The 24,969-nt window shown below is 47.8% G+C and overlaps 1 protein-coding gene across 3 annotated transcripts in view; it reads left to right on the top strand.

The window, feature by feature from the left end:
* The window catches only part of CCDC50 (coiled-coil domain containing 50), a 48,372-nt gene extending 40,222 nt beyond the window's left edge, over positions 1-8,150 (top strand). For all 3 annotated transcript variants that reach the window (XM_077929596.1, XM_028731821.2, XM_077929597.1), the window contains one exon: positions 1,335-8,150. In XM_077929596.1, the coding sequence (XP_077785722.1) occupies positions 1,335-1,347 (13 nt within the window). In that variant the 3' untranslated portion in view covers positions 1,348-8,150. The remainder of the gene's footprint in view (positions 1-1,334) is intronic.
* Positions 8,151-24,969: the final 16,819 nt, after the last annotated feature.

Genomic DNA, 24,969 nt, shown 5'->3' with positions numbered 1-24,969 from the left:
CTTGTATGTTTATGCTGTGAACAGCCCTGAGATATACGGATGAAAGGCAGTAGACAAATTTAATTAATCAAAATAATAGTCCAGCATCCTATGGCCCACCTGATGCCCTAATGGGAAACCAGGAAGGAGAACAGTAACAAAGGAGCACACTCCTCCTGGGGCAACCCAGACAGAATTGAATTGAATTGAATTCAGTTGAATTCAGTTGAATTGAATTGAATTGAATTTCCTTTCCATTCCAGTCCAATCCAATCCAATCCAATCCAATCCAATATTATTTTAATAACTAAAAGTCTGTGCTGATGGAAATGCTGATCTTTCTCAAGGGAGGGACCGCCAGAGTCTCCTCCCCACAAACACCCCACCCCCCAAAACCGGGCAGATCTCTTTATCACAAGGCCGGCTGAAGGGCCACTTATTTATTTATTTATTTGAATTTGCATTTTATTTATTTGTTAACATTCTTATATTACATCAGTAAACGTCATATTACATTACAGGACTTACTATAATATAATTTCCAGCATGTTTACAAAAATTATATATCAATTTTATATACTTAGAAAGAAAATGAAACAACAACAAAAAAAAAGAACAAAGAGAAAAAAACAAAAACAAGTCTCCCCCTCAAATGAATGTACTCTTATTATTGTATATTTCTTTACATATTATCTAATACATTCCTATATCAATATGTGCTCTTAGTCTTATTTCTCAACTCAGTCTCACTCCAACGTCAGTCAAATGCTAGCATAGACAGCGAACCTTTACTGTATTTTTGAACATAACGTTTTATATCTATCCCACTTTTCCATAATTTTTTGTTTTGAATTGCCTCTCAGGGTATTTGTTAACTGCGCCCTTTCAGCAAATTCTTGTAGCTGCAAGCTCCAAAATTTAAATTTGAAGTGTGGGCCTCTCGAGAAAGCCTCTGCCACCGACCACTTTGCCCAGAAGCAGGAAAGGGAAATGAGGTTCGAGAACTCTGTGGTCTTTTAAACAGGAAGGACTGATTTAAACTTGCCGATACACTTACCTAATTTATTTATAGAAATATTTATATACTGCTGTTCCATACAGATATCAAAGCAGTTTTAATACAAAGGTACAGAAGGGAAGCCACACAAAAAGTTAAAAACAGACACCAGTTAATTTAGATGTAAGACGTATTGAGAACCTCAACATGTTCCTGCGTTCTTTCTTAAAACATGTTGATATGCGGCACTAAAATAATAGCATCTTTGTTTTCCACAAGAGCTGAAAGGTTTGTTGCTCTTCTCAAGACAGCGAGGGGACAGAAAGCCACTTAATATTTCTCTTTCTTTCATTTGCAGGTTACCACTATAAGCAGTAGGACGAACGAGGCAATTTTTTTTTGCTGATACTGACTCTCTTCTGTAGCAAACTTTGCTGGAATCCTTCCTGGAGATCTCCTGGGTTCCTTCCAGCTTCCAAGGATCTCCCGGGGGACAGCCTCCTTCCTGAGCATCGCGACGTCCACAAACAGTGCCTCTTCTTCAGTCCGTTGAGTTTTCTCCCTTGGCGATCTCCCTCCGGTCTCCTGGGCAGGGCAGTTAAATCTGGCTTTTGTGGGGCAGCTTTTTCACAGCCCGCCTCTCCCGTCGCACATTTTGGTTTTGGGATCACGTGGCGCCATCTTCCGGCCGCCACTGCCCAGCGAGGATCTTGTGGGGCTGGGAAGAGGGCAACCGAAACAAGCCCAGGGTCGTAGGGTTGAGAGGGCTCCCCAAAGGTCATCCAGCCTAACCCGCTGCAATGCAGGGATCACAGCTTTAAAAAATCCCTGACGGAGGGCTGTCCAACCTCTGCTTAGAAACCTCCCATGAAGGAAAGCCCACCGCCTTCATGAGAAAGGGGACGGGGGGGGGGGGGGGGACTCCCCAGCGAGGAAAAGCGATGGTGTTTGGGACTGTTTCTTTTAATGGGGGGAAAGTGTGATGGAGATGTCCTCTACTTTGCGGAGACCGTGGGGACAGAGAGGTTTTCCCCCTCCCTCTCTCGTAATTCTAGAACCCAAACGCCTCTGACTGAAATTGGGGAGGTTTCAGGGCAGACAAAGAGGAAGCGATTACAGTGGTACCTTGGTTCTTGAACTCCGTCCGTTCTGGAAGTCCTTTCAACTTCCAAAACCAAGGCATGGCTTCTGATCGGCCCCAGAAACAATGCCGACAACCAAAACGGACATTCGGCCTCCAAAAAAATGTTCGCTAACTGGAACACGTACTTCTGGGTTTGCGGGTTTCGGGAGCCGAGTTGTCCATCAGCTAAGCCGTTCGGGAACCAAGGTACCGCTGTATTCACGCAGCACGAATTTAAAACAGAGCGTTGTCTCTCCCAGTATCTAGCAGTGGCCACGAACTTAGATGGCTTTCAGAGAGGGGTCGACATAACGCAGGAGATGCTCTGAGTACCGTATTTTTCGCTCCATAAGACGCACTTTTTCCCTCCTAAAAGGTAAGGGGAAATGTGAGTGCGTCTTATGGAGCGAATGGCACTGCGCAGAGAGGGAGAACTGTGCAGTCCTTCAGCAACGCGCCTGTCCTGGCTTCTGCCATAGCCGCGCGCAGCCCCTTCAGGCAGGGGGAGCCTTCATCCTGCTGCCCTGAACAGGCTTGGCGCGGTTATCCCAGAAGCCAGAACGGCCACACGGTATCCCAGAAACCAGATCCCTCTTGCTGTTCTGGCTTCTGAGATTCAGAATAATTTTTTTCTTGTTTTCCTCCTCCCCAAACTAGGTGCGCCTTATGGAGCAAAAAATACAGTACCATTTGCTGGGAATTGCAGATTTGAAGAGGGCCTCAGCACTCCTGGCTGGCTTGCAGGCTACGCATAGATGTGCAGCTGGCTGGCCAGTGTGAGAAGACGATGCTGGATTGGGACCCCCGTTGGCCTGATCCAGGGGAGATGCTTTTGCATCCTTGTTGCCTCCTGCGGTTCACAAGGCCGCAGTTTGCCAACAAGATGTTCCTTGGCTCTTTCTCTCTCCTTCCCTCTTTAGCGCGAATGCAAACAGGAGACAGAGATGGTTAATTCCACGTTCTAGGTGGAAGCTTCACATGGATTTGAGAAGACGAGAAGGTGGTGTCGATGGTCTTTTTAAAAGCCGCACCATTGTGATATTTAAGGCAGCTTTACTCAGGCATAGCAAAAGTTCAGTCTCCTGGTGTATAAATCCACCGCATTCCCTCACCTTAACTTCACACATGCAGAGAAACTGAGTCATTTCAGGCTGGCTCCAGGCTGAGTTTTTCCTGCACAAATGTTCTCGACATATTCTGAATGAGATACAACTGCCAAACATACTTTTGGCATTGCCCCGCTTCTTCTGAAACGCCTAACAGGTTAGCTACTGGCCTTAGACTTACTTTCCTCTTAATTTACAGAAGTTTCAGCCTTTGTGGTTTCATACGTATTTCTGAAACAATGAGGCCTAGGAACTTTAAAAAAGCACACTATAGCAGGCTGTTCTGAAGTGCCTTGGGGGGGGGGGGATCCAGGTTGCCCACTTTGCCCTAAGATGCACCACCTAGAAATAAATTTTAAAAAATCAAAAAATTGTCCAGTAGCCCCTTAGAGACCAACTAAGTTTGTTCTGGGTATAAGCTTTCGTATGCATGCACAGGAAAGCTTATATGCAGAATAAACTTAGTTGGTCTCTACTGGACAATTTTTTGATTTTTTAAATTTATTTTGACAGCGTCAGACCAACACGGCTACCTCCCTGAACCATCTACACCCTGGAAAAACCCCTCTAAAGGAATGGCTCTCCTCTCCTTCCCAGACTTGCGTCCCGGCCTAGATTTCACTGCCCTGCCCTCCCCTCCTGATCTTTTAGGTTTGTTTCCCCTTTTTGGTCAGAAAGTGTTAACTCTCCCTTGCAGCAAATCGACCGACACACACAATGGGTCTTTCTGTTCTGTCCTCCACCTCCCACCGTGCCATGTCCAATGGTCTGGTTGCTGTTGTTTTTTAATATATGGTTTATTTTTATATGACATAGAATAGTCAATGGTTGGTTGGTTGATTTTTTTTTTTAACTGATGAAGCTGCCATTTCCCACTTCTCCTGTGTTGCTGCATCCCATCAAAACCTTGTATTTATTATCGCTCGGCGTTGAACGATGCTCTTTCAGGTGCCAAAAGCTTGCCTGTGTACACACACAACTGGGGTCTCTTCCTCCGTTGCTAAGTCTTGTCAGCTGCTCCCATGACGCATCTTCATGGGGACATCTCTCGGATGGGGGTCTTTTCTCCATTTCCCCTGCGGGGTGAGCAGAGGCCATGAGTCTGCTGACGCTCAGCACAGAGAAAGGAAATGGAGAGATGCTTAAACCTCTGGATGTCTCCCCCCGGTTGGACATTGGGATCATGGCAGGGAGAAAGGGTCTTCCTCTTGCCCTCTGTCCCCAGATTACTTGCTGGTGCCTCCACCCCCAAACATGCTGGGAAACTTTGGGGAGGTCCTGTCAAAGACTAGGTTTGGGGGCCAAGACTTTCTTCTTAAGGGCACAGACCTACACTGGGCTTTAAACGCATTAGGTTCTTGCAAGGGTGAGTGCAGACAATGGGGTCCTTCGTGCAGGAAATTTTTTTCCTGAGCAAGCCTCCTTGAATTTGGGGCTTTTCCATATCCTCTGCTCCTTTCCGTGCAGGTTCCCAGTCGGTTGCTCCAAAATGGTTTCCCATGGCATGCAGGTGAAACTGGTTTGTCCAGAGGGGTGCTCATCATCCAGCACAGGGGTTCCCCAGCCTTTGGGGCCACTGCCCCCTTTGTTCCATAAACTCATCCCCGGTGCCCTCAAACCCTATTCAAAAGCCTTATTCAGAATAATGCTTTGCACCACCCACTAAAGAAGGTACAGTGGTGCCTCGCAAGACGAAAATAATCCGTTCCGTGAGTCTCTTCGTCTAGTGTTTTTTTCGTCTTGCGAAGCAACCCTATTAGCGGATTAGCGCGTTTAGCGGCTTAGCGGCTATTAAAGGCTTAGCGGCTAAAAGGCTATTAGCGGCTTAGCGGCTATTAAAGGCTTAGCGGCTAAAAGGCTATTAGCGGCTTAACGGCTTAGAAAAGGGGGGGGAGCAAAAAAAATCGCAAGACGTTTCCGTCTTGTGAAGCAAGCCCATAGGGAAAATCGTCTTGCAAAGCGCATCGAAAAACGGAAAACCCTTTCGTCTAGCGGGCTTTTCGTCTTGCGAGGCATTCGTCTTGCGGGGCACCACTGTAATTAAAGTTCAAAACAGTAACAATTGCACATTTATTAAGTTGCGGGTGGCACTGTGGGTTAAACCACAGAGCCTAGGGCTTGCTGATCAGAAGATTGGTGGTTCGAATCCCGCGACGGGGTGAGCTCCCGTTGCTCTGTCCCAGCTCCTGCCAACCTAGCAATTCAAAAGCATGAAGTGCAAGTAGATAAGTAGGTGGGAAGGTAAAGGGCGTTTTCGTGCGCTGCTCTGGTTCACCAGAAGCGGCTTACTCATGCTGGCCACATGACCCGGAAGCTGTACGCCGGCTCCCTCGGCCAGTAAAGTGAGATGAGCGCCGCAACCCCAGAGTCGGTCACAACTGGACCTAATGGTCAGGGGTCCCTTTACCTTTACCTTTTAACTCATATCTCCTCTCAGTCTCCTCTTTTCCAGTCTAAACATACCCAGCTCCTTCAACCGCTCCTCATCAGGCTTAGTTTCCTTGATCATCTTGGTCCCCCTCTTCTGCCCACTTTCCAGCTTGTCAACATCCTCCTTAAATTGTGGTGCCCAGAATTAGACACAGTATTCCAGGTGTTTGCCTGACCAAGGCATAATAGAGTGGGACTCTGACTTCCCTTCATCTGGGCACTAGACTTTTGCAAATGCAGCCTAGAAGAGCATTAGCATTTTTTGCTGCTGGATCAGAGGCCACGGTGGGCCGGAGTGTGTGCGCACGCACGCAAGCACAAATGCTATTTCTGGCGCTCCTTCGGGCGCAGAGGAGGCGTGCACAGCTTCCCATTGGCTGTGGGTGGCGGGGGTCCATGGGCCTTAGGTTGTCGACCCCTGTCCTACCCACTCCTGGGGGGAAAGGCCTAGAAAGGAAAGTGCCCTTTGCAAAGGCTGCCCCCTTTCCCCCTTCGCAAATGCCATCCATGGGTCTCCCTGGGCACACCCCAGGTCTCATTGCCCAGGTGAGCTTCCCTGGCTGCAGCTTGCAACTAGAGCAGGCACCGCTAGGCCTGGGGTTCCCAGGGAGACGTCATTTGTAGCATTGGGGCGCTTAGCTGAGATTGTAGGACCTCTCCGCCCACCCCTCAGGGAACTGCACACAGCTGGGGAGCTGGACCCTTTCGTCTTGGGGTGCTGGTTCCTGGTCTCCGTGGCTGATCCCCCTTCAAGATATGTGGAGCACAGTGGGAGGCATTATGGACACCTGAACCTCAGGAGGAGCAGCTCCTGCTGCAAAGTGCCTCCTGGCCCCACTTTGGTTGGAGGCAACCCCCACCTTGCGCACTTAAAAGCACAAAGTTCCATGTCACACACACACAAACCTGCCACTTACATTACTTCTGCCTGAAGACAAGAGTCGTCGTCCCCCCCCCCCCCAGTTAGCAAGCAATATCGCTGCCCGTTCCCTCCCCAGTAGTACATGTAGGGCGGCTTGCCTCTTCTGCAGCTCCCAGCTGGAATCGACACACATATTAAAAAAACGCTGTGAAAATGCTTTGTTTTAAAAACGCATTGGATTTTGCCTAGCTCTCCTTCGCCACCTAGTGCCACATTTGTACATTGCACTTTACAACACCTTTGAAGCGTTTTATTTGTAGCTGAGTCCCCGGACAGGGAGTTCTCCCTCGGTGCCTCCCTCCGCGTTTCCGTACTATAGTACCCGTCCCCAAACTACCTTCTTTGGCAGAGGAATAACCAGCAGCTGCTTCTCTTCAGCTGCCATTCTCCAATGTAGCATGTGGAGGTTTGGCTTTGGAGATTCAGAGTTGAGCGCAGCCTGTCCCATTCCTTTCCAGGAGCTATAAGGTTGCTCGCCCCTAAGGTTGCTTCCATGCTAGGACTTTTTGGCCCAGCTGAGGCTTCCCTTTCCCCTCAACTGTTTGCAGCCTTGCGCTAAAATAACAGCGCTTTACTCTGCAAAGCTCTGACTACTTCACGCAACTATTTAATTTGTTGCTTCCTGCTCCTTCAGGCCGGGTGCGTGTTATTACTGGTTTCCCCTTTGCACACTCTTCCAATGTCGGATGCCAACCTTTTCAGGCTGCAACTGAGCAACCCCACAAAAACTTGAGTGTGCAAAGTCTTGGGGGGGCTTTACCGCTAGGGTAGAAGCAACCTCTCACATGAGCAGCTAGGCTTTCCTTCTAAATGGCACACTTAACAAGACAACCCCACCTGCAATAATCTGGCTTGGCTTTGTTTTGCGGTTCAGCCTGTCCTCCTGCCCAGGTTGTGTTGTCTGCTTTTGGTACCCTGGATTCTGAATGTAAAGGGGGGGCCACCTCCTGCCCCCCCTACATCTATTGCACCTGTCTCTCTTTCCTACTAGATTTGTAAATTTATTGTTTTCTTTCGAAGCAGGGTTTGAGATGTGAAATTGGAATTTTTCCTGGGGCAGAGGAGGGCAAAATGGAATAATTTGGGAGGTTGTTTAATACACACTCTGAAGGGATCCAGCGTTTTAGAAGGCTGTGCAAAGCTGGAGAGTTCCTGTGCATCAGGTTTTTGAAGTGCTGATTAAAAGATCTAGATCTCTCCAACAGATTTTGTCAAGGCAGTGAGCTGTCTTCCCGATTCCCCCACAATTGCTGTGTTTTTGCTTGGCAATGTAATGTGCGACTGTACCTTTCGTTTTGAATTAAAATCTTGATACTTCATAAATGTCCAAACCGATACTACACAGCGCCCGTAACCCAGAGGCGTGCGTGTGCAAGACATCTGGATGTACAATGAGCCATTTTGCCTTTAAAAAATGTTATATATATATATATTTCCAGCTTGGGTGGGGGATCCGCTGGAGTGGAGAGACAATGGCTTGGTGCGTCTCTCTGCTCTCTGACCCAATGCCCACTGCTACAATTATTGCTCTTAAATGTAAAATCCGTTTGCAAAGTTGTGGAAGGTGTGGTGAGTTTAGGCCAAAGGGAGAAGCGCACACTGAAGTCGGTGGGGGGTTGTTGCATTGTGTACAGAAACATCCCCACCCTAAAGCATTTGGGTGGCTTAAGGTCAAGCACAAGGACTTTCTCAAGATTCTGCATGGTCCAAAGTTCATACGCGTGACGAAGAAACCAGCATGTGCCTAAAGCAACGGAGCCCGATAACCGGTTTTATGTTTGCCGCTGTACTTCTGATGCAGATTTCCATGGGCTTCCAGGGTTGTCTGAATGAAGCCTTTCCAGTTCAGCCAAGCACTACAGACCTTTGCGTTCCTTCCCCATTTCCTTATGTTTTCTTTCCATTTTCAGTCAAAAACTGTTGTTCTCCATGGTTTGCTTTCTGTGCAAGGCCCTCGCAGACTCCTGGCCTTTGCTCTCCTCCTTTGCCATTGCACAGACGATGCATCGACGTTCTTCCAAACCAGCCTTTCCCAACCCGGCTGCCTTTCAGAAGTTTTGTGCTACAGTTCCCGTCAGCCACTGCAGCCGCGCTGGGAGTTGCCGTCCAAAACATCTGGGAGCGCGCCAGGTTGGCGGAAGTTGTGCTGGACTTCCTATCTTCACTGTTCTCTGCTGAGAGACTGGAAAGAGCGCTGTAATGCTGGGGCAGGATTCGAGGCTGTGTTTTCCTTTGGAGATGGCAATGTTGGAATAAATAAAGGATTGGCATTTATCTGCAGTGTGTGTGCATGTGTTGCTGTGGCTCTGTCATTGGCAAGTGAGTCCGTTCACCGCCGTGCATTTTCCACTCTTCAAGAACATGGGAAGGGTGTGGGTGTGTGGGTGTATTTTTTGCTCTCTAAGAAGGGGAAATGTGTGTGCATCTTATGGAGCAAATGCAGACACTGTGAAAATGCTGCGCAGCGATCCCTCTTGCTCTTCTGGCTTCTGAGATTCAGAATATTTTTTTTCTTGTTTTCCTCCAAAAACTAGGTGCGTCTTGTGGTCTGGGTGCATCTTATAGAGCAAAAAATACGGTGTGTGTGTGTGTGTGTGCGCGCGCAAACACACATATACATACATACATACATACACACACACATACATTTTTATTTTATTTTTTAACATATCAGTTCCAACAGTCATACAACATATCTTCTCATCTTATACAATGTTTTAGACTTCCGTCAACACCTCTGATGATTTTCCGTTCTTTATCACTTCTTCTAAGAGAAGACTCCCTGGAGAAGACCCTGATGCTGGGAAAGATGGAGGGCACAAGGAGAAGGGGGCGACAGAGGATGAGATGGTTGGATAGTGTTTTCGAGGTTAGCGGCATGAGTTTGACCAAACTGGGGGAGGCAGTGGAAGACAGAAGTGCCTGGCGTGCTCTGGTCCAGGGGGTCACGAAGAGTTGGACACGACTAAACGACTAAACAACAACAACAATCACTTCTGTATTTCTTAATTTCCATATTACATTTAATTGTCCTTAACTCTAGTTCTCTTCATAGTCTTTCTTGCAATGTTTCAAATAATCCACCTTACAGAACTTCTTGCAGTCCTACTAGCGTAATCTGTTCATCACAGTTACTTTCCAAATAGTTCATATATTTACTCCAGTCTTCTAAGAATCTCTGATCCCGCAGGTTTCGAATCCTTCCTGTTAATTGTCTAATTCTGCGTAGTCCATCAACTTCATCCTCCATTCTTCTTTCGTCAGTAATTCTTCTTCCATGAACATGGGGAGGATGTTAACAACACCAAGGGCCTAGAAGCTGCTTTTGGCTCCTGTCCTGGGGTGCATTCAAACTTGGAGAACAGAATGCTTGCTTCCTTATTATAGAATCAGAGTTGGAGGGGACCCTAGGGGTCATCCAGTCCACCCCCTGCTATGCAGGAATCGCAGCTGAAGAATCCCTGGCATTTGACCATCCAACCTCTGCTTAAAAACCTCCAAGAAGGAGAGTCCACTGCCTTCTGGTGGAATCCATCCCACTGTCCAGTGGGTCTTGCCTTCAGAAAGTTCCTCCTGATGTTTAGCCAGAATCTCCTTCCTTCCTGTTTGAGTCCATTGGTTCGGAAGCAGCGGAAAACAAGCTGGCTCCATCTTCCATAGGAGAGCCCTTTAGATATCTGAAGTTGGCTATCCTATCACTTCTCAGTCTTCTTTTCTCCAGGCTAGAGATGCCCTCGACCATTCCTCATCAGGCGTGGTTTCCAGACCCTCCTAAAATGGTGGTGCCTAGAACTGGACACAGGACTCCAGGTGGGGTCTAGCCAAAAGAGAATAGAGCAATGCTATGACGTGGGTGGCGCTGTGGGTAAAACCTCAGTGCCTAGGACTTGCCGATCGCATGGTCGGCGGTTCGAATCCCCGCGGCGGGGTGCGCTCCCGTTGTTCGGTCCCAGCGCCTGCCCACCTAGCAATTCAAAAGCACCCCCGGGTGCAAGTAGATAAATAGGGACCGCTTACCAGCGGGAAGGTAAAGGGCGTTCCGTGTGCTGCTCTGATGCCGGTTCGCCGGAGCAGCTTCATCACACTGGCCACGTGACCCGGAAGTGTCTGCCTGACAGCGCTGGCTCCCAGCCTCTAGAGTGAGATGAGCGCACAACCCTAGAGTCTGTCAAGACTGGCCCGTACGGGCAGGGGTACCTTTACCTTTACCTTTATGACTTCCCTTGATTTGGACACTAATACTTGAAGTCATTCAGGGAAGGTGTCTTACAGTACACCAGATTCAGGTGGTCAGATCCAGGAAAGGTGACCTTTGTGAGCTGTGCAAAAGCACTTATGGACTCTGCTCCAGAACTGGTCACCCAGGGATGAATGCAGAGTACACGCAACAGAATCTGAGCCGTCAAGGGGAATGCAACCCCACACATAAGGGGCTGAATTCCCCCCTACCAGTCCCCCTCTGAGAACTCGGGGGACATTCAGTGAAGCTGAGTACTTGGAAGATTCAGGACAGAATTATTTTAAATGACTTCTTCACACAGTGCAGAGCTAAACTGTGGAACTCTCTGCCACAGGAGGCAGGGATGGCCACCAACTTGGATGGCTTGAAGAGGACTAGACTAATGAGGGAGAGGACTATTGATGTCTACTGGCCAGGATGGCTCTGCTCTGCCTCCACAGATAGAAGCAGCAATGCTTCCGCAGATCAGTTGCTGGAGGAAAGAGGGCTCTTGTGTTCGAATCCTGCTTGTGGGTTCCCCTTTTAGGCATCTGGTTGGCCACTGTGAGAGCAGGATGCTGGACTAGGTGGGCCATGGGCCTGATCCTGAAGGAATCTTCTGATTTCTTATGTACAGTGGTACCTCTGGTTGCGAACAGGATCCGTTCCGGAGGCCCGTTCACAACATGAAAGGAACACAACCCACAGCAGCGCATCTGCACACGCATGGGTTGCGATTCACTGCTTCTGCGTATGCGCGTGATGTCATTTTGCACGTCTGTGCATGCGTGAGTGGCGAAACCCGGAAGTAACCCTTTCCAATACTTCTGGGTTGCCGTGGGACATAACCTGAAAGAACGTAACATGAAGCAGACGTAACATGAGGTATGACTGTACTTTGTCTTTCTACTGACCAGGAGTCGTTGTCTTCTTTGGCGATCCCTAGTAGCTGAGTAAGATTGTCTTCCATGAACACGGTTTTAACAGTGAGTCTGTAAGTGACTGTGGAGGCCAATTCTGGACCCACACGTCCTTCCACAGTGGGGACATTGGTTTCTGAGCAGGAGTTGATCACGGTGTGGATTTGCCAAGCGTGCCTTCCTCTTAGCATGTTTCTCCCTTGCGTCCTGAGTTCGAGTGTCTTCAAAGCCCATAACACCTTTGGTAAAGGACAATAATCAGCCATCCGCACAGCATGACCAGTCCAACGAAATTGATGTTGAAGAATCATTGCTTCAACACTGGTGATCTTCGCTTCTTCCCATACACTGGTATTAGTACAAACTACAAGAAAGAAGATTCCACCTAAACATTAGGAAGAACTTCCTGACAGTAAGAGCTGTTCGACAGTGGAATTTGCTGCCAAGGAGTGTGGTGGAGTCTCCTTCTTTGGAGGTCTTTAAGCAGAGGCTTGACAACCATATGTCAGGAGTGCTCTGATGGTGTTTCCTGCTTGGCAGGGGGTTGGACTCGATGGCCCTTGTGGTCTATTCCAACTCTATGATTCTAGTATGCCTGTCTTCCCAAGTAAAAATTTCTGGAGACACTGTTGATGGAGTCTTTCGAGGAGTTGGAGATGGCGTTTACAAGTGATCCATGTTTCACAAGCATACAGTAAGGTTGGTACTACAGCTTTGCCCCCCAAAATCTGGCCACCTTGCTTCCAGGAATATGTGCTACCATTCCAAGTGGATCCTGGCCGCAGTGACACCCTTGAGAGTGCAGGCAGGCTGGCCGTTTGGAGCGGGAGAAGCCAAGGACCCTGCTGGATTGAGCCCACTTCTCAGCGTGACATTCTCAAAAAGGCAAAGCAAAATAAGTATATACGAGCTGCCACTAGGAGGCAACCGAGGCATCTTAAATCTCTGATTGTAGTGTCTTTTATTTGATCACTGCTATCAAGAAGAGTGTTGATGGAAATTGGAAACAAATGCTCTGCGAAGGCTGTAATCCATACAATAAAGAGGGATCGTGAGTTTGGAAACTTGTTTGATGGAGGCCCCTCTTGGACTCCAGATGAGGTTCTGCTCTCAACTACCCCACCAAAAGGCTGGCAACTCAGTACAGACTTGGTCTTCTTTGGCGATCCCTCGTAGCCGAGTAAGATGGTCTTCCATGAACACGGTTTTAACAATGAGTCCATAAGCGACTGTGGAGGCCAATTCTGGATCTGCACGTCCTTCCACAGTGGGGACATGGGTTTCCGGACAGGAGTTGATCACTTTTGACTGGGCTTAACCGTCCAGGGGCCCTTTACCTTTTACTTTTACCTACCTGCATGGGTCTAGCATGTCTTTGTCCTTTGCATTTTCACTTTCCGTGATTTGGCCACAGAGCCTAGGACTTGCCGATCAGAAGGTCAGTGGTTCGAATCCCCGCGACGGGGTAAGCTCCTGTTCCTCAGTCCCTGCTCCTGCCCACCTAGCAGTTCGTAGCACGTCAAAGTGCAAGTAGATAAACAGGTACCGCTCCAGCGGGAAGGTAAACGGCGTTTCCGTGCGCTGCTCTGGTTCGCCAGAAGCAGCTTAGTCATGCTGGCCACATGACCCGGAAGCTGTATGCTGGCTCCCTCGGCCAATAAAGCGAGATGAGTGCCGCAACCCCAGAGTTGGCCACGGCTGGACCTAATGGTCAGGGGTCCCTTTACCTTTGCCTTTACCTGCATGGGTCTAGCATCTCTCTGTCTGTCTTTGTCCCTTGCATTTTCACTTTCCGTGCTTTGGCCTCTCGGAATTGCTATCCTGGGCTCCTGCACTCAAAACGCATGATTCTCTGCCACCCACATTTAAATTTTCATTTGAGGGTGGGGTGGGATATATTCCAAACTGGACCCTCCTCAGCTCCTGCCGGATTCCCACCCCCGCTGCAACCAGTTCAAAAGCTGCTCTGCCACCTTTTTCATTTGCAATAAAATGTACCCTGAACCAGACTTCTCCCACCAGCCCCATCCCACACGGAAGAGGGCCAGCTTCTCCCTAATGATTATGCGCATGCCATAAAACGAAGAGAAAAGTTGGATTAAAACCAAGCAGGTGTTGACACCACATCCTCAGGACACCTCCTGCCTTCCCCTCCTGTGACAGGAAAACACACAGGATTTGCAGGCTGTAAATCAATAGCAGTTTGTCCTCACCCGCTTGTAATAGTGCAGATTTATTCCTGGTGATTCATCGCTTCATTATGGAATGTACTACAGGGGACAAATTATTCCATTCTCGGGATGAAGAGGCTGCAGACATGTCCCTGGTCTGTCTGTCGGTCTGTCTGTCTGTCTGTCTCTCCCTCTGTCTCTGTCTCTCTCTCTCTCTCTCTCTCTCTCTCTCTCACACACACACACACACACACGGGGGGGGGGGCGGGCTGCCTGAAGACCTCTATTTTTGTTGTTGTTTAGTCATGTCCAACTTTTCATGCCCGCCTGGACCAGAGCACACCAGGCACTCCTGTCTTCCACTGCCTCCCGCAGTTTGATCAAACTCATGTTAGTAGCCACGAGAGAACCGTCCAACCATCTCGTCCTCTGTGAACAAAGCGAACAGGTAAACTGTTTAAAATATCCAGATTCCACACCTCAATTCCCCATCTGCAAAATGAGATGCCTGCCCCCAGACAGAAGGTTAAAACGAAAACACTTGTTTCAAAGCTCTCCATGTCTACAGTATAATCCAACCCACATATTGCTAATTTAATGCTATCAAGGCATGTCTCTTCCTGTTCCAGCAAAGCTCATCACTTGCCCCACCTCCAGAAAAAGAGAGAAAATAATCTCCTGCAACTCTTTGGACATGAAAGTCAAAGCCGTGCAAACCACTGCAATATCCCGTATAATGGCCTGTTTTCTCCCTCTCTTCCTCATCTGAATTGGAATATAAGGAAGGAGGGATATCAAGCTTCTGTTCTGTAAGGAGCTGAAGAATGGTGCATCTATTTATCAGATTGCTTAAAAAATAGCAAGTCAGATTTTGGAGGCTCTTGGGCAGGAAAGGAAAGCATTGCAAGAGTATATTAAACAGCACATCAAATAGATAACAGCTATCAGGTATTGAAACCCATCTCTCTCTCTCTCCATGTGCTTGAGAGTGCACAGGTGGAGCTGGGAAGCTGCTATAAGCAGGGAGAAAGTCAGCTTGAATTCATCTAAAGGCAAACCGGCCTAATTCACACTTTCTAAAACCGTATGCAATGCAAAGCAGAGCCGTCCTTTGAAATCCCCTTGTCTCCAGATGTTGTGATGCAGTTCTCCAGCCAACAACAATGGCCTAAAAACATTCAAACTCCCAGTAGCTTTCTAAACCTCTTGGTTGTTGTTGTTTAGTCGTGTCCAACTCTTTGTGACCCCGTGGACCAGAGCATGCCAGGCCCTCCTGTCTTCCACTGCCTCCCGCAGTTTGGTCAAACTCATGCTGGTCGCTTCGAGAACACTGTTCAGCCATCTCGTCCTCTGTCGCCCCCTTCTCCTTGTGCCCTCCATCTTTCCCAACATCAGGGTCTTTTCCAGGGAGTCTTCTCTTCTCATGAGGTGGCCAAAGTACTAGAGCCTCAGCTTCAGGATCTGTCCTTCCAGTGAGCACTCAGGGCTGATTTCCTTCAGAATGGAGAGGTTGGATCTTCTTGCAGTCCATGGGACTCTCAAGAGTCTCCTCCAGCACCAGAATCCAAAAGCATCAATTCTTTGGCAATCAGCCTTCTTTATGGTCCAGCTCTCACTTCCATACATCACTACTGGGAAAACCATAGATTTAACTAGGCTTGTCTAAACAGGGATGTTTACAGCAGTTGCCCACAGGAGTGCAGTCAAGGCGCCTGCTTGATATCAATAGGCAGGGAGTTCCAGGGTGTAGGTGCTGCCGCACTAAAATATTGAGTTCCTACAAATGTGGAGCGGGTCTTATGTGCTGCCTGTCACAGAGCCACTTCTGTTGACTGAAGCAGTCAAGTGGGCACATTTGAGTAAGGCGAGGAGTCCGGCTGGTGAACAATCACGGGTGTCTCCCCCTCCTGCTGCGACAAGCTCCTCTCCCAGAACCAGAAGAGGCATGAAATGGGAGGAGCAAAGGCAGGCTGCCTGCAGGCAGAGTCTCCGATTGCTTGGGGAAAGCCCTGGAGAAGAGGGGACTTAGACAGCTGTGGGGAGGCAGGGACTTTCAGCCGCGGCAATTGATCCATGGGGATAAGGTGCTGGGCTCCTTAAGCCTGACCCTCTGTCAAGTCTGTGTAGATTGTGTTTTCGCCAGTGCTTTTTTCTGGGGGAATCCAGGGGTACGCATGCCCCTAAATATTTTGTGAATCTCAGTGTGGCCTCATTGAGGGGCAGTGTTTCAATATGAGTAGGGAAATGAGAGTAACCCTAAACATTATTTTTTAGGGGGGAAAGCACTGGTTTTCGCTAATAAAAAGTGAACTCCAACTTGAGTGGTGTGAACAAATCATATATATATATATATATCTCAATTCAAAATCCAAATATTGAGATTACTCTGAATCTCCTGACTTCCCCCCTCCCTTCCATGGGTCCTACTGATAATATTTACACCTGCATATCAATACTTATCCAAATTTTTATCCTTCTAAATTATCCATACTTTCCGTGTCATTTCCCACATTCTCTTCAAGTCTTTATATGTCTGTTCCCAGGCCTTTTTAATGATTTGACATTGCCACCAGATTCTTCTTCTTTGGTAATCCCTCATAGCCGAGTAAGATGCTCTTCCATAAACACGGTTTTAAAAGTGAGTCCGTAAGTGACTGTGGAGGCCAATTCTGGATCCACGCGTCCTTCCACAGTGGGGACATTGGTTTGATCACAGTGTGGATTTACCAGGCGTGCCTTCCTCTTAGCACGTTTCTCCCTTGCGTCCTGAGTTCAAGTGTCTTCAAAGCCCAAGACACCTTTGGTCAAGACTGTTCTCCAACTGGAGCGCTCGCAGGCCAGTGTTTCCCAATTGTTGGTGTTTTTACTACATTTTTAAAGATTTGCCTTGAGACAGTTTTTAAGCCTCTTTTGTTGACCACCAGCATTACGCTTTCCATTTTTAAGTTCAGAATTAGTACTTGCTTTGGAAGATGATCATCAGGCATCCGCACAACATGACCAGTCCAGCAAAGTTGATGTTGAAGAATCATTGCTTCGAGACGGGTGATCTTTGCTTCTTCCAGTACACTGGTATTAGTTCGCCTGTCTTCCCAAGTGATGTGTAAAATTTTTCGGAGACACCGTTGATGGAGTTGGAGAAGGCATTTATAAGTGGTCCATGTTTCACAAGCATACCGTAAGGTTGGAAGTACAATAGCTTTGTAAACAAGCATTTTGATTTCCCTGTGATTGTCCCAGTCCTCAAACCCTCTTCAATCGGGAGAAAGCAGCAGTCGCAGAGCTCATGCAATGCTGGATTTTGGCATCAGTGTCAGCCCTTGTAGAAAGATAACTGCCCAGGTAGGAGAAGTGATCAACACTTCCAATGTTACACCATTGAGTTGGATTTGTGGCGCTGCAGAGGGGTTGTTTTGTACTTGTTGGTGCAGCACTTTGGTTTTTTGGATGTTGACTGATAGGCCAAACTTTTCGTAAGCTTCTGTTAAGATATTTAGGATGGTTTGGAGGTCATCCTCTGAGGGTGCGCACACTACGTTGTCATCAGCATCCTGAAGCTCTATGGTGGAAGTTATGGTAACCTTACTCTTTGCTTTCAGCCTGCTCAGAGCTTTCCATCTGTTCGATATATGATTTCTGCTCTGGTGGGGAGTTTCCCTACAAAGTGTAGGATCATGGCAATGAAAATAATGAATAGAGTTGGGGCAATAACAATAATAGAGTTGGGCCACCAAATATGGTAGCCTCTTTTATTTTTTGTCCTCCCTTCCTGTTTCTTCTCTATCATAGTCGTCGTTGTTGTTGTTGTTTAGTCGTTTAGTCGTGTCCGACTCTTCGTGACCCCATGGACCAGAGCACGCCAGGCACCTCTGTCCTCCACTACCTCCTGCAGTTTGGTCAAACTCATGCTGGTAACCTCGAAAACACTATCCAACCATCTCGTCCTCTGTCGCCCCCTTCTCCTTGTGCCCTCCATCTTTCCCAACTATCATCGTCAAAGCCTCCCAAATCATTTCACATGGGGTACAATTTTTATCTGCCCAACGGATCTGCTATTTCAACCCCAGCCCTACCAGAACTTCCCAGTGCTGAAACAGAGGACCTTGGCACAAACCTGGTCTGTTCAATTAGCCGAGAAATGGCTTCCATGCCAGGCTGTCAAATATCTGAGGTGGAGGCGGAGGAGAGACTTAGGCGGGGGCTTAACTGTGCAGCCTGCACAAGGCCTCTATTTACAATGACAAAGTAAGGGACTCTGCGGCACGGCTATTTGTCAAGCGGCTCATTTGACAGCTCCTTCGACTTCAGGAGTGGTGCCGTGAAAAATCTCCTTATTAGCAGAGACAGCGGCAATGCTCTGCTCTCGCCCGCTCTGCCACCCTCTCACAGTAACGGATCAGAAGTCATTGGACAGGACGTGTGTGTGTGCACCCCTCCTGTCCGTTCCCCCGCACAACTCCAATCCATTAGGAGTCCAGCTTGTCCTCCAGCGACTCAGACCGAAAACAATGTCAGTCCAAGGGCAGCTAAAGGTCTCTCATCCAGCTTCAGCTGCAATGGCGGATGAGGCCCAGGACATTTCCCAGACCTCAGACAGAGCTGCATTGCACAGTCGGAGGGAGATGCTCCCAGATCTCTTGCAAAGTTACAATTGATGCTGTTGTGTGTTCGCAACACATGTTTATTTGATGTACAGTGGTGCCTCGCATGATGAAATTAATTCGTTCCGCGAGTTTTGTCGTCTTGCGATTTTTTTCGTCTTGCGAAGCACGGTGTCAGGAAAGTTTTGGAAAAGCTTCAAAAATCACCAAAGTCTTCAAAAACCTCAAAAAAGGCTACCACACCGCGTTCTATGAGTTGCTCCTCGAAGTCAAGTCGCAACTGTATTAACAGTGTTAAGAAAAAGGAAACAAACTTGCAAGACGTTTCCGTCTTGCGAAGCAAGCCCATAGGGAAAATCGTCTTGCGAAGCAGCTCAAAAAACAAAAAACCCTTTCGTCTAGCGAGTTTTTTGTCTTGCGAGGCATTCGTCTTGCGAGGTACCACTGTACTGTATTTTTCGCTCTATAAGACGCACTTTCCCCCTCCTAAAAAGTAAGGGGAAATGTGTGTGCATCTTATGGAGCGAATGCAGGCTCCATGGCTTCAGCGAAAGCAATGCGAAGCCTCCGGAGCACAGCGGCAGCTCCTGCGGCGCTCCGGAGGCTTTGTGCTGCTTTCACTGAAGCCAGGAGAGCAAGAGGGATCAGTGCGCACTGATCCCTCTTGCTCTCCTGGCTTCGCTTCGCTGGAGGGGGTGCTGTGCAGCTTTTCCCCTCTGCACAGCGCCCCTTCAGCAAAGCGGGAGGAGAAATGGAAGGGGCTCCACTTCTCCTGCCGCTTCGCTAAAGGGGCGCTGAGCAGAGAGGGGGAGAATGTTTTTTTTCTTGTTCTCCTCCTTTAAAACTAGGTGCGTCTTATGGTCGGGTGCATCTTATAGAGCGAACAGAGTGACTAGGAAAACCCAGCCAGATGGGCAGGGTAGAAACAATAAGTTCTTCTTCTTCTTCCTCCTCCTCCTCCTCCTCCTATTCTTCCTCTTCCTCTTCTTCTTCTTCCTCTTCACAGCAGTGGCCTGTCTCTCGTGGATGTAAATGTAATGGCAAAAAAGAAAAAAAAATGTGGCCTCAAGGTGAGCTTATATGATCACCTCAAGGCAGCTTACAGAGAAATAATAACAATTAAAATATTGGTGGGTGGGAAACAATAATTAAAAAAACAATTAAACAGTAGAATTAAAACTCTCTCCAGATCTATACTAAAAACATACAGACAATTACTGTGTATGGTGGACTTCTTGCAAGCAACACAGATCTTGAAGCAGCTGCTAGAATTTTCAGTCCAGCTTTCCTAAGTGCTTCTAGAACAGGCATAGGCAAACTCCGGCCCTCCAGATGTTTTTGAGACTACAATTCCCATCATACCTGACCACTGCTCCTGTTAGCTAGGGATGATGGGAATTGTAGTTCCTAAACATCTGGAGGGCCGGAGTTTGCCTATGCCTGTCCTAGAAGAACAATATTCGTTCTGCATGAATCCATGTGTGTGTGTTTGTGTGTGTGTGTGTGTGTGTTTTAATGAAATGTTGAACCGCCAAACAGCTCTTACTCTCAGAAAGTTCTTCCTGTTGGTTAGTCCGAATCTCCTTTCTTGTCATTTGAATCCCTTGTTTGGGTCCTCCCCTCCAGGGCAGGAGATAACAAGCTTTCTCCATCTTCCATGGAGATCAGAAGATGACTTTCATAGCTCCTCTCAGTGTCCTTTGATCCAGGCAGGACAACCCCAACTGTTCCTCATGAGTCTTGCTTTCCAGACCCTGGATCATCTTGGTCGCCCTCCTCTGCCCACCTTCCAGCTTGTCAACATCCTTCTTAAATTGTGGCGCCCAGAACAGGACACAGGACTTGGGGGTCTGACCAAGGCAAAATAGAATGAGGGCATTTTTAAACAGGTCTTGCCCACAGCCCACAAAACATGGTCCCTGCCTTCCCCTTAAACCATCCCAGATGGATTGTGACCCAGTGTGTGGTTCAAGTAGTGGCAGGGGATATTTATGCCATAAGCTTGGCACCTGTTTGTCTCATGTGGCAATGGAGGAGGGTGCTTTTTGGGGGTGAAGGCGAACAGTTGGAAGGTTGCACCTTTTAATCACATCCCAGTTGATCGCGAACAGGCATGTAATTAAAACGGGGCAGCAGTAAATCTCAGCTAGGTGGTTCTGGGCTCTTAGCAGAGTGAGGAGGGTTGCTCCTTACCTATTGCCACAAATTTCATTTCTCATTAAGTGCGGTCGCAGGAAGCCTCCACGCTAACTGAAGGGTTCCTAACTCCAACCTTCTGATATATGGGCCTGATTATTTTCTGAGAGCTTCTCCCCTTGATTATTATTATTATTAATGAGTTATATAAGCTCCTCGAGCAAATCAGTCAAGGGAGGGAGGAGGCAGGCAGGCCTGTTTCTGACATCGGGTGGAACGAGCGCTTGAAAATTGCCACCCAAAATCAAGCCAAACTAGGATGGATGAGAAGAGCACACAAAAATCCCAATAATTATTGTATAGTGCTTCCTCAAACTAGTGCCCTCAGACTGCGGCTCCCATGGAATTATGTGGAAAACAATGGGAAGGCAAAGAATCAGGGAAGTATGCTTTGGGAGGGGGATATAGTTTTGCAAATATTTAAACTTCACTTTCAGCTGCTGCTGTTGGCCCTTTGCAGCTCAAATTCACTCTCTGCAGCTGCTCAGAAAACGCAGAAGGAGGAGGATCCTTTCTGAGCAAATATTGGAGACCAGAATGTCTGAAATAATAATTTAGCTGTAAGAGAGAGGTTGCGGGGGGGGGGGGGGTGAGAAAGGGAGCTCTCTGGCATTTACAGCCTGGTGTTAATTCAGAATTGCCTGTGTGGGAGAAAGCTCCTTTTTGCAAATGTGAGAGGTCCCTCCAAAAACGCTCAGCTGAAACAATTAAGAGGCTGTTAGCGTTTTATTTGGGACACTAAATAATTAAAGTCTATTCATTGTCACGGTTTTGAAAAATGACAGCTGCAGCCCAGGCAGATGGGGCTGGTGGGACTCTGAACAGAAGCCAATGGGCAGCGCAGACACATTCGTGGTTTGAAAGACACCAAACCTTGGAGGACAGAGTTGAGTGGACCAGCCGGGAAAAGGAATATACAGGCTTCTGTGCCACACAGAGCTCTTTGTCTGATAGCAAAGGGGCGTCTCTTCTGTAGGCCCTCACTCAGCTGACAGGAGTGTGCTCTTGTGTATATTAGGAAAAGTTGATACTACATCGCTGGTGAATTTTTGTGAGGTTGTTTTTGGTTTTGCTTAATGCAAAGTGCTGCAGAAATACAGAGAACTGAATTTAGGTTGGGGGGGGGGTCAGAAACAGTGACAAAAGTGAAACTGAGAAATTGATTGACCCCTATTTTGGATTATTGCTCCTCCCATCCCTGCTTTGCTTTCTGAAAATTTTCCACTCAGAGGCCTTTTCTAAATGATGGGGAATTTAAAGCCTTGAGCATCTGAATGCAAGGCTTGCAGGCCACCCTCCAGCAGGCTTGATCTAGGCTGTGGGACGGAGGAGAGAACAGCCCATCTCTGCCAGGGGTTCATCTCCGCTGAGATGCGGTGCCCACCCTTTTTGAGAAACAGCCTCTCCGGCAGCTCAATCAGCCGCTGAAATGAATTGGAATGATGCAATTGCAAATCCCTTTGAGCAATTGCTTTCTGAAAGACTGGAGGGGTCAAGAAGGCTGGTGCGGAAACGTGTCTCTCATCTGTAGCGCCCAGTTCCTGGCAGGCACTGCCTGGCACCACCAGGAGCTTGGTTCAGAGCTGAGTTTGGCTTCAGGCCGTGCAGACGCCAAAGCCCTCCAGAGGTGGGTGGAATTGGCAGCAAAGAGAAAAACCCTCTTGGGACACGAACGGTGCCTTTATAAGAACGTAAGAAGAGCCTGCAAAACATTACAAGTTGTATGAAACTTAAGATTGTGCATGTTATTGGAAATGCTATGCTTTAGCAAATACGATTAAGTAAATGGCAAAGTAAGTGATAAAAGAGAAGAGAAGACATAGTGAACTAAACATATTATGTTTATTTTAAAGGTAACAAAATTGAGATACAATATATTGAATACGGATACATAATAATTGAAAGTTGTAACAAGGTTTGAAATAAGGTAACAAATTGCTGATATTGGTATTACTAAGAATGCAGAACTGGAAGATGTGGGGAAGTACAACATGTTTTTTTTCTTTTTTTTTTTTGTAAAAAAAAATCAAAAATTGTTTCTTGTATTTGATTGATTTTATATGTACAAAACCTTGAAAAGAAACGCAATAAAAAATATTATAAAAAAAAAAAAGTAAGAAGAGCCTGCTGGATGAGGCCAATGGCCCACCTAGTCCTGCAATCCTGTTCTCACAGGAGTCAACCAGATGCCCAAAAGGGAAACCAACCGAAGCAGGATTCGAACACAAGAGCAACCCTCTCGCCTCCTGTGGTTTCCAGCAACTGCTGCTCAGAAGCATCACTGCCTCCAACTGCAGAGGCGGAGCAGAGCCATCCTGGCTAGTGAAATAAAAAAATAAGGTCTTATATATATAATAAATGTTCCTAAATGTACCAAGCAAACACATACATAAATATATAAACCACATGTCTGAAGCAGCACAGGAGGACCGCCCTGAAACCATTTTGACTCCCAAACTGACCAAATGTTTTCTCTGCAAGGTTGAAGGAAAATGGAAAAGGCTCCCCATTGTCTTTTCCTTCACAAATCCTGTCTTGAGGGTATGTCTGTGTATGAATAGGGTGAGCCTGTGACCTGGCTCAAGAACTAAGTATTTGTCGTTACAAAAGACTGGCCAGGCTCCCCAGGGTATCCAATCAAGCGACCATTAACAGGTAACCTGCCAGACAGGAGTTAAACAATGCACTCAGATTTCTGTTGTAGACCACCCCTTTCTGTGATGTAGGTATGATGTATCTGGGGGTGGTCTTGGACTCCAGGGCGGGCAATTTAAAATGTCTATATGAGGGCAGGCACACCTGGGTTCTGGGTCCTCCTCCTTTCCTGCGTGTGGGGGGTGAGGACCCTGTTGCAACAGCTTTAATAAAGATCAGGCTTACGAGCTGCTTTGCTTCTCAATATTCTCTGCTTGGCCTCTGTTATTTTCTCCGACTGATGGAGAACCTGCAAAGGACTCTATAAGGGCTCTTGTGGTCCCCATAAGGGAATAAGGGCAGATTTACGTTTATTACACCACCAACTTAGATGCCTTTAAAAGAGGACTGGGCAAATTAATGGAGGTCAGCCAAGGCTACTAATCTCAATGGCTAGGCTCTGCCTTCAGGGTCAGAGGCAGCTGAATACCAGTTTCTGGGAAAACCCAAGAATGGAGAGTTGCTCTTCTGACTGAATCTACTTGCTAGTTTCCCATTGAGGCAACTGGCCACTGAGAAAACAGGATGCTGGACTCAAGGGGCCCCATTTGGCCTGATCCAGGAGGCTCGCTGTAATGGTTCTAGGGGTTGCTCGTGCGTAAGTTGCTGCCACTCCTGGCTAGGTTGCCTGGTTGAACCCTCTCTGTCTGGACAGCCTCAAGTTTCGTGGCTGTCTCAGTCGCTGGCAGAATCCGTCAGTGGGCGTCTCTTGAACCTTTTCCAGCATAAAAGCTGTTTGACGCCAAGTCTCCTCCTACTCTCCCTGCGTGGAAGTCTCCTGCGCAGGGAGGGTGTGGGCAGCGGAGTACCCGTACTCTCTCCGCTGGTCTCCGGTGAAGAGTCCTGGAGCCTCCCCTCTGATTCCCCCATCTGCCCCCCTTCTCCACTGGTGTTACACTGATTTTCTTCCCCCATCGATGGGCTGCCTCTCTCCCTACTAGGACCCTCTCCGGCATCCCTCTGGAGCCTTCCCTCCGCCTCTAGCTCCGATGGCAGTTCCCTAACACTCGCCTTACAGTCTTAGACGCCAAAAGGAATGCATTCATCTTCAACTGACCACACAAAAAGTTGGGGGTCAGGCTGCAAAACCCTGCTTTCAGCCGAGCCTGAAATTCTTCTGCCACCAGTAGTCCAGTAGCCACGGGCCTGATCCAGCAGGAGCTTTTCCTCTTCTCATGCTCTTAAAGTCCTCCTTCACACAGCGCAAAATGAAACTGTGGAACTCGCTGCCATGGGAGGCAAGAATGGCCTCCAAACTGGACTGGACAAATTCATGGAGAAGGAGAGGGTTAACAGTGGCTGTGATGCTTCTGAATCCCAGTGCTGGAAGAGGGATCCTGTGCCTGGATCCTGCTTATGGGTTTTCCACTGGGGCATCTGGTTAGCCCCTGAGAGAACAGGATACTGACCTAGGTGGGCAATCCTTGGCCAGGTTCTCCTTAACGTTCTTCAGCTTAATGGCTTGGGCATGATGGATTGGTCCTGGGAGGTCCTGGTGATTTTACGGATGTTCTTGAAGGACACTAAACTTTATGAATAATTGCCATTGAGACATAACCAGCAGGCTACACAAAGCCGCTCCTGGGGCTTTGCAAAGCCATGGGAACCCAA

This window comes from Podarcis muralis, chromosome 6 (assembly GCF_964188315.1).
Source record: "Podarcis muralis chromosome 6, rPodMur119.hap1.1, whole genome shotgun sequence".
NCBI lineage: Eukaryota > Metazoa > Chordata > Lepidosauria > Squamata > Lacertidae > Podarcis > Podarcis muralis.
Note: the sequence above shows the minus strand (reverse complement) of the source record. Positions and strands in the feature narration are given on the sequence as shown.